The sequence below is a fragment of the Halyomorpha halys genome, unplaced genomic scaffold (assembly GCF_000696795.3).
Source record: "Halyomorpha halys isolate HHAL.00 unplaced genomic scaffold, Hhal_1.1 Scaffold621.1, whole genome shotgun sequence".
In the NCBI taxonomy this organism is placed as follows: Eukaryota; Metazoa; Arthropoda; class Insecta; order Hemiptera; family Pentatomidae; genus Halyomorpha; species Halyomorpha halys.
In genome coordinates this window covers 474207-484265 of record NW_027114912.1, presented here as the reverse complement: position 1 = coordinate 484265, position 10059 = coordinate 474207, and the positions used below count along the sequence as shown (strand labels likewise).

Sequence of the window (10059 nt, the reverse complement as noted above, 5' to 3'; positions counted from 1 at the left end):
TATATAATGAGTAATAAATATATGATACAATGGGCAAATAAGTTACATAGATGAGTAAAAATAAAAAAACTTTTTTTAGACACTACTTGCATAATTTATCTTATGCATATCTTCTTACTTCTATAATATTTTATTTCATCTTTCATTGTTATCAATCTACTACCATCTACTTCAATGGTTATTAATCAACTATTTAATTTTGTTTTCAATTTATTGTTATCTTTATTTCCAAATTTGTGGTTTATTTATTTCTTTTAATTTTTATTTTTTCTGAATGATGGTTGTTATCTCTTAATTTTTTTTTTAGCCCTGATGAAGACCTGAAATTCAAGTTGAAAAATCGGTACAAATAAATAATTTTTATTCATTTGCTGACCGTACCTCCTGACCATCTCCACATAAAATCATAGGTGTATGACATTTTTATCTTTTGAAATCCATATAATCTTATTGCAGTAAAATTTGTATTTAACACGCCCACGATCATATAATTCTTGCTCAAACATATTGGATGTTATATTATATACTGTGCCACAAAAAGCTTAAATTTTTGCAGTACTGATATAATCCTTAAGATAAAATTCAATGTAAGATAAATATTTTGCAGTATAAATTTATATTAATTTAATTACTACATTTACATTTAAGATTAACTTTAAAGTGTTATACAGATCTTCATTTATTAGACCATTCTCTTTCTTTTCTTTTTTTTTTTTTTTAAAACAGAGGTACATCGAACCAATGCCATTCTTTCTTGCTGGCTGTTCTGTTAAATGCATACTCTTGGCATCTTCTGGGTACACTGTAAACAAAATTTGTTATGGTACATTACAAGTCCATTTGGAAAACACATTAATAAATAAATAAATAGAGCTTTAACATAGTATCACATGATTCGATGTTATAGTTCTTTATTATGAATAGATTTGTAGATATTAGTTTATTGATATAATATTTTAATTTAGTTGAAAAAATCCGGAAACAATTCTAATATTGTTAATCAAGTTAATATTTTATACTTTTTATATTTTATTTTTATACTCTATCAAAACAAATATGGTATGATATAAAATAAAATCCTCATTCACAATTTCTGCCAAACACCCCCTTCCTCCAGTCTATGCCTGCATAGATAACTATGCTATTAAATTCTGCCATAGATATGTTATGTTCATTGCTTAGGTATTCTCAAATTGATGAATATTAGAAATTATTTTTACTCAGTGTTATCTTTGATGGTGTATATGTTCCAGTAATTCTAGCTCATGGTTACCTCTTCTGGGGTGTAAACATCAACTATTTTACCTACACTAACTCTTGCTCATGTTTAAGTTTTATAATTTATTTTCAATATTTTTTTTTGTAATTGATTTCACTGGTCCCTTTCTTCAGGCAAATTAGGATGAACAGAAAAAAGGAGAAACAGAAGTACACCAGAAGATCATAAATCTTGAAAATTCTCAGCGAAGGCAAATATACCATGGACAAGAGTCGTGGCAGTGCAATCCACCAATTCTCACCTTCCACACCGTGGATACATACTTCAGAATCACCCAAGACTAAATCTTTATATATGGCCATTGTGATGTGGTAGCAAAGGCCCCAGAGTGCACCCTCTATACTACTTTGTCCATTTAGTGACTGAGGCATCTAAGTACACTAGGCGTGTGGCATCTAAGACTTCTTATTCTCACACCAAGCTATTTGAACTCCTCACCTGGTCTATGTCTTCTTGTATATCTAGGTTGATAGGATGAGCCCTGTCTGTGCAGCCTCTTATGAGTATGGCCTGGGTTTTGGCTGCACCAATTTTCTCCTTTTTCACGACATCAAAACAAGACTACTGCACCTCTCTGCTTGTGTCTTTAGTTTGGTTTTGCTATCCTTGGTGGCAATCATTGCCAGGTCGTCGACATGGGCTGTGGCAAGGTACCTTCTGTCTTCTAATTCACTCAGCTGTTCATCAAACATTAGTTTCCCCAGAGTTGGACCAAGGACCGAACCCTAGGGTCATCCTCATTCAAGTTTTCTTTTGACTTAGTTGTTAACTCTGATGCTCTAAAATTGCTGGAGATGTCCAACTCTTCTAAACTCTGGAGTACGCTAAGCCACCAAACACTATCGAGGGCAGAGTTTATGTCGATTACTTACTTCTCTGAAATCTCCTCTACATCCCTGCATACTGTGAACAGTGCATCAGTTGTTCCCTTGCCACAAGTTGAGCCAAAGTGCCAAGGGTAGCTTGGAACTCTGAGGACTGGTCTTAAGCAAACGGTATCATTCATGTGGTCCAGGACCTTACTGATGACAGGGAGAAGGCATGTAGCCCTGTATGCCATCAGCATTTCCTTATCCTTGCCCCCCCCCCTTTGTTGAGAAATGTCAAGTCTGCAACCCTCCACTTCCATGGGAAGTGCACTTTGTCCAAGCATTCATCTAAGGTCATCCTTAATGAAAGGGGTACTATTCTTGAGTATTCCAGCGTCCCATCAAATCCTGGAGGTCTACCGATTCTTTGCCTCTCCATTACAAGACAAAGGTTCCATATATAAGCATATGTCAATACCTGGTGGCTTTGAAATGCTGCATCTTACCATTTTATCTATTGCATTGTCTTGAGACAGATCATCTCTGGGGTAAGTACAGTCAATACACATTTTAATTACTTCCTCTAGGATAGTTTCTGGGCACCTACTCCAATATCCGCTACCATCTGTAGTGGTATAACCTTTCCCAATGCCACCCTGTATGTTATACTCCAGGGGTTCTTTTAAGATTATTCAACAATGAATAAAATGAAATTAAAGGTAATTATCTAATAGATTTTTTGTGTAATATATTATTTTTATTTTAAAGTCTAAATTAATCTTATATATATGGTTTATGTTTAAAAATATGTTTATATTTCCTTTGTTCTTACCTTGAATATTTTACACATCCAATAACAGGATAATCCTCTCGATAGCATTGTGTATGAAGGGCATCAAAATATAATAACCCAACTATGTTTGATGTTTTTTCAGTAATAGCAGATCTCCTTAAGCAATTCAAAAACTTCTTGTCACAATCACAATGCAGTCTAAAAAAAAATTGTTAATATTATCATCTGTAGTTGTTTGAGTGGGTGAGAAGCCAAGGGATACTAGTGATTATTTTGTGACTTTGTTGCTATCTAGATGTTTCTGAACCAAATTTATGAATAAATAAAAAATGAATATGAAAAAAATAATTTTATTCTTGGATAAAAGTCTCCTGAGAATAATAACAAGGTTAAGATTGGTGATTATTTGTCTGGAAAAATACCTATAAGATTGTGACCTTTAAAACTTTATGGTGGTAACTAATGTTATGGATACACCTATGGTTTACATAATATTATTTATTATACTTTACATCAGAAGTAAGTTAAAACCTCTCTAACCTAGTCTACCAACAGGAGATATGAGAGCACCTAGGAAACCCAAAAACGAATCTTTTGAAGCAATTCATGGGTCTCTTCAGTCTTATCTCTAGCCCTGTCTAGACCAAGAAACCATAGTAGACGTGTGGATTAATAATTAATTAGTAATTATTGATAATTTTGGTGCACAATGGGCCTTGTTGGCCACAGTGCTTTTGTGCCAAAATAAAAAAAATAAATTGTTGACAATTTCACTATTTTATCAATACGAAAAAGTAAATTTGGCTAAGGCAGAGGTTGATAGAGATGTTATGATTAGTTGTTTAAAGAAAAGTTTACAACCCAGTTTCAAGTTCTCAGTCTTTACATTGATCTTTTCCTAAATTAAAGTGGAGAAGAGCATCAGAAGCTTCAAGGATTTCATTGATGCAAAAACATTTTATTTTATTGGATATATGAATTTGTCTTAAGATAATATTTACTATCAGAATCCAAAAAAAAAAAATAGTATCTCATATTTTTATTCCAATTTTAGTTGTACTGTAGAAGGTTAGGAAAGCATCAATACGCTAAAAATATTGATATCATTATTGCCTTTAGGTTATAGAAAAAAGGAAATAGAATTTCCAAAAATTGCAGTGGTTATGGGGAGCGGCGAACCTGTATATTCGGACACTCTTTATTGTGTTTGTTTATATATATGTAATAAGAATTTCATCAATAATTGAGTATATTTGTAAGTTTAAGACATCAGAAAAATGTTTGTTTAATATAGACATTGGAAGCAAATATTTTTAGTAAAATTACAACTAGCTGTAATTGTATATGCATAGTTAATTTTTTTTTAATATGATTCAGTTCATTTATTCATACCTTGTATAAACTGATGGATTAGATAGACCATGGCCTGTTTTACCAGCTTCGATTACATCAGGACAGTGGTCATGTTCTCTGCAACAGCTATCGGTTGCTTTTTGTTTTCCAAGATCATTATAGCTTACTGCTGAGTTTCCTGAGCCACACCACTTAGTTCCTGGAAACATTCTCATCATCATCTGTTGTATAAATATACTTTTCATAAAATATTTACAGATTTATGATTCTTTTTCATATTAATAGCTTAGCAAGAAGGCCAAAAAGAGACTTACCAGACATATTGTTGTTGGCCTTGATCTAGAGTCCGGCCTCCCATTAAAAAAAATTGAAAAATGAATAAAGAAGTAAAAAAAAAAAAAAAAAAGAAACTGTAATTCTTTTACCAGTCAGCTACAGTAAAATAATAACAATAATTAGTATGACTAAAATTAAAGTTTTTAAAATACATTATATCACTATTTTTGGCTCTCTTGCAGCTTAAATGTATTTTTTTTACAATTTATTAATCATTAGAGAAAAAATATATTACCGTTTTTTAAATTAATTATTTATTTATTTGCATTCCTAATTAAGGAGTATACTATATTCTAGAATATATAACTATACTGATTCTTATTAACCGAATTTAGGTTCACATTTTCTCAAGCTTATGAAAAAAAATTTTTTTAATTTGATAATGGGGTAACAGTACTGTCTAAAAAACAAATGCCTGAACTGGTTCCTTTGGGTACCCTCAGCTAAAGACTGAAAAGGGGGCCACTTACTATGAGGAAATCCTCCCCTGAAAATATTTAACCATTACTTGCATGAAAACAGTTTTTCTGCTAGGTTTTTACTTGTGAAGTATTTGGTTAAAGACATGATGCTTATTATAGATTAAGCTTTTCTGTTGTACTTTATGTCTATAATACATATATACATTTTATCTGAACAATGAAAAAGTAATAAATTTCAAGTGGTCTTTTACTACGATTACATAATCAAAAGAGAAAAAAATTATCTAAATAAATTATTTACAATTTAAATTTAGAAGTAACTTAATCTTACAGCTTTATGACCATTTTTTCATATGAATCACTTTTTTCGAGAACAATCTGGGGACCCTCGACGATCACTGACTAGCCGTCTTGGCCTGACAGGCTACCAGTTACCTAATAGCCCGCATACATGTTTTTTTTTTTTTTAATTTATCATTAATTAAGGTCCCTTACTTCTTTGTTATAAACATGAAGAATGTGAGAGGTGCCGTAAAAACTTATGTAGCCTTTATACCACTAATACGGCCCCGTTTACTTCCTTTCTGCTGGCTTGATGGGTTCCATCGTATTAACCAGCAAATGGAGTAAATAAAAAGTAATATTAAATAATGTAAAAAAAATATATATAATAAAATAAAGCACATGGAAGAGTAGATAAAAACAACTTCCTCTCCGAGATACCCAGAGAAGCAGGTGACAGAGTAGAAAGGGGTGGAGGACACCTGATATCTTGAAGAAATTCTTTACATTCACCCGTTCAGGTTATCCCACATTGGGGAATATAACTAATCTTTTCAAATAAAAACTGTTCTATCTTACTGGACATTTCATGCTGATCATGATTATACTCCAGATTAGGGGAAGGAAATGAAGTTTTGATGATTTTTCGTCCTATAAACGAAAGGATTTCTTTTTAATTTTAAAAAGTTTTACTTGTACCAAACAGTTAGTAATGTGCTTTGTAAGAATCCTATAATTTTTTATGCAACCACCAGGTGATTTGTATTTTTGTCTCTAATGATCCAGCTGGGTCGAAGTGATGAAGGGTTTCTCATTCTTCCACATAATAATAACGAGATAAAGACCTGCTTTCGATGAAGTATAGGTCTTCAAAGGAAAAAATGAAAATTTGTTAATTTCAGAACAATTGATTTCATCATCTACTGTTAACAATAAGGCGAATCTCCTCAGTTACATTCGTTACAGAATTTTTGAGAGAAAGTGGTTTCTTTTCTTACTTGTTATTATTAAGGCCTCATTCAGTGAGTGTCTTGCAAATAAAATTGAATTGGTGGTTTAACTAGAAGTCAAGGTTTTATTCGTACACGGTAACTTCTTCAATATGTTGAAATAAAAATACTTCAGGAAGGGAAAATTACAGTCAAAAGGATGGGTTATTTATCAGGTCACCTCAAATTTTTAATACACAAACCTGAATTTTTAATAGAATAAAATTAACTGAGAGAGGGAGAGATTTTTAATCGAGTTATTTAACAATGCTGCCCTAATACATTGGTTTGCAATAAAATATAGTATATAAATCAATTTCATTGGATAAGTATAATTATGCAACATATCAAATATTCTAAAAATAGTTTGGAATACATTTAAAAATATTAATTATTAAAATTTAATAAATTCTTGTTGCGACATGATATAATTAAGGTAAGATATGAAACTCTTCATCCCTGATCAAATTTGAACCCCCCTGTTGTTGAAAAGCGTTCTTTTCTATCGATAATGAGGCCGGGAGACCCTAACCGGGCACATCCAGCCTCTTTAAAGTGCCTACTTTTAAACGATTTTTGGAAAAAACTTGCGTCTTAGCATGGCTGCTCACCTTCCATAACTTTTGTTTAAGAAATAGTAATTTCTACTGTACCCAAGATTTTATAATTTGTAATTGTTAATTTATTTTTTTTTTTGTAGGAATAAAGTAAATATAAATTAAAAAAAAAATATATATATATATTTGTTTTGTAAAAGAACGTTCTATTTACAACTACATGAGATACGTCTGTCTGCAAAAAAAAATTAAAAATATATCTCGAAATCATACAAATCGATTTTGTTTAAACTTTTTAAGGTTACTTAGCCCTTGGAAATCAATAGGCATAATATTTTACCTCTAGAATACTCTTATTTAGTAAAAAAAAACTAAAGGACTGGTGGTTAAAAGAAAAAAACAAAAATCGTGTTATTTATACTGCACTTACGAAAAGTAAAAAAAACTTTTTTTTAATTCTAGTAAAGTATCATTTAAGGTAATTTATTTTTTTAAATTATTGTTTCTTCATTAATTATTTTATTTCGATTTTTATATCCCCTTCATTTGTACTAAATTATATTAAGTATTTAGGTTTTTGGAAGGTGTGATGTTTATATTTTCTGACTTGTTTTCTATAGAGATTCAGTTACTTGAAGTTCATACTTAAATATTTCTCATTAATAGTACATTCTTCTTTTTCATTTGTCTTTTGCTGTTTACAGTTTTTTTTTTCCAATCTTGTGTGTTTTTCTTTAATTTTATTTTTTAAAACTATTTGTTGAATATTCACTATACTTAAATTACTTTTTTTTTACAATTCCTGTTTCACATTTTCTTCTAAATTCATTGATGGTTAACTTTTGTGTTATTTTTCACGTTCAATTTAATTTTTCAACAGTTAAAATCAATGATTTTAAAAGAAGAAAATTTGATAGAATTTGCATAACTTTTTTTTTAAAACGTGATTATTCAACAAATATTTTTAAAATATGAAAAGAAAAAACTCAAGAACGGAAAAAATAACTGTGCACTATAACTAGTTGACTTTAAGTTTTGCTACGTATTGTTGATTACATAGAATGGTTGGGCCCATAACATACTACAATAGCGTAACTGTTATAGAATGTTGAGCACATGAAAGAAAATCCATTCAACAACTAGGCAAGTTCAGATATCTAGTTGTTCAACAGAATAGCATATAATGTTTTTATTTGAAAGCTTTTGAAAACTGTTGTAAAATATTAGTCATTAGGTCATCACATTCTCTCCAGATTATGAAAATAACAACTATATGTTTTTCAGGAAACAGCTGAATTGTAGCAACGAATTGCTATAGTAAGCGAAACGCAGTATGTTGTGATGATGTTCAATATTTTTACATGGTTGTTGAATTAATATTTAATTATGTTTAATAAATTTATAAAATAGTAAAATTATTAAAAAAATACATCCTCAAAAAAAAGGTTTTATTGCCTTCCTCATTTATACAGTAAACAATGGATTCAACACATTTTTTTATTTGTTCAAGTAGACAAGGGATACATGCATAAGTGCATTTTATCCCCCCCCCCTGCTTTGAAAGTCACCCAAATTCATTATTCCGTAAAAATTTGCTCCTTTTTTTCAAAATAAAAAAAATTTAATGCAGGAGCTTGTGTGTTGCAACCCTCTTCTGTGTGACCATGTGATTGTACTACGTATATCTGTTAATTTTTACGGACATCTAGAACTCAAATAAATATAGAAACCATCCTCTTAATTCTACCTTTCTTAAATAACATTTGATTTCTCTAATCATTTATTTACAACTTTCACAATAAAACTATTATAAATTATTTTCAAGATACGTTAGACAATTTTCTTAACCAAAACTTAGATCTTTAGTTTAAATTATGATTAAATAAATGTTTTCTTATATTTGCTTAAAGATAATAAATTAAATGAAGTAATTAATAAAAAAAAATGTAGAAATAGGCTTTATTCGTATGAAATTTGACCTACATATCTTACGTTGTATAATTTCAACTCCAGCCAAGACTAATATAGATTTTTTTTTTATTTATAGTTTTTGGTTCTAGGTAATCAAGAAGTATACGTATTTTTTCAAAAAGAATTTTTTTTAACTCGTGAGAGTCAAGTACAAAATCTGATAATTAAAAATAATAATTAGAACTAAATTAAAATTACGGAATGCTATTCCTCATCCGTAAATTCATATCTTTAAAAACCGAATTTTGAATATTTTATATTTTGTGTTATGTTTAATATACAAATTAAAATTTACCAGGGAAGATCAGTTTCAAACGGTCCGGTTCACCTTCAATGTCTATTTCATTGGAGTCTATGTTACTTCTTTCGTCATTCGGGAAACTCACAATCCAACCGTGGACGGACAGTGTCGATGCAAGTAGTACCAACTCGAGTACGAAGAACATTGTCGCCCAAATCTTCGTCAGTGGGTCCTTTTTATACCAGGACATGCTTATGAATTATAATTCCTTTTGTGTCACATTTATCAGACGTACTCCTCATTCAACTGCCCTGGATTACCCCACTTGCATATATTATTTGATGTGGCTTCGTTAGTAGGCATATCACAGGCACTCCAAGGGACTAGTATCTGTTAGCTGCGATAAATTTGTTTACAATACAACATTCAGAAAACAAGGTAACACTGGAAGACCCAAAATTTCAAGTTGTATTATTGACTGACCCTCAAGACCCACAAATATATATATATATATATATAAAAGTTATAAGTTAGCTATGCGTAAACTGTAAATAATAATGATAAACAGTAACAATGTTATGATCAAGATCGTAAAAACATATGTATGTTGTGTGTGAAATAAATTGTTATATTTAAACAAGGAAGATTGTGTCACTCACCAATTTCATATTAGTTCTAGATCATTAATTTAAAAATATATGTTTTTTAGGATAGTTAGTCTGAGGTTTTCTTGGCAATTATTCTCTGCATAATAAACCGTTACTTGTCCTCTTAATTGGCGTAACATTTTCCTTCACACTAATCGTAATATATATGGGTGAACCCCAGGAGGACTCCAGAAACCCACAGGGTTGACTCACGGCTACAGTGTAACAGAAAACAATTTTCTGCCGTAAAATAATCAGTTAAAGAAATTATTTGTCCTAAAAAAAATGTATTTTTACCGGAGGGCACGACAAGGCATAAGTAATATATATAATGTAAGTAAATATATATATATATATATTTGCCTTGTCGTGCCCTCCGG

The 10059-nt window shown here is 30.5% G+C and overlaps 1 protein-coding gene across 1 annotated transcript; it reads right to left on the bottom strand.

Moving 5' to 3' along the window:
* Positions 1-717: 717 nt before the first annotated feature.
* Positions 718-9282, bottom strand: LOC106684804 (phospholipase A2). Its single transcript, XM_067052009.1, has 4 exons — positions 9087-9282; positions 4274-4433; positions 2921-3079; positions 718-802 (listed from the first exon to the last, which is right to left on the bottom strand). The coding sequence occupies exons 1-4, from the start codon at positions 9280-9282 to the stop codon at positions 718-720; spliced, it is 600 nt and encodes a 199-aa protein (XP_066908110.1).
* Positions 9283-10059: the final 777 nt, after the last annotated feature.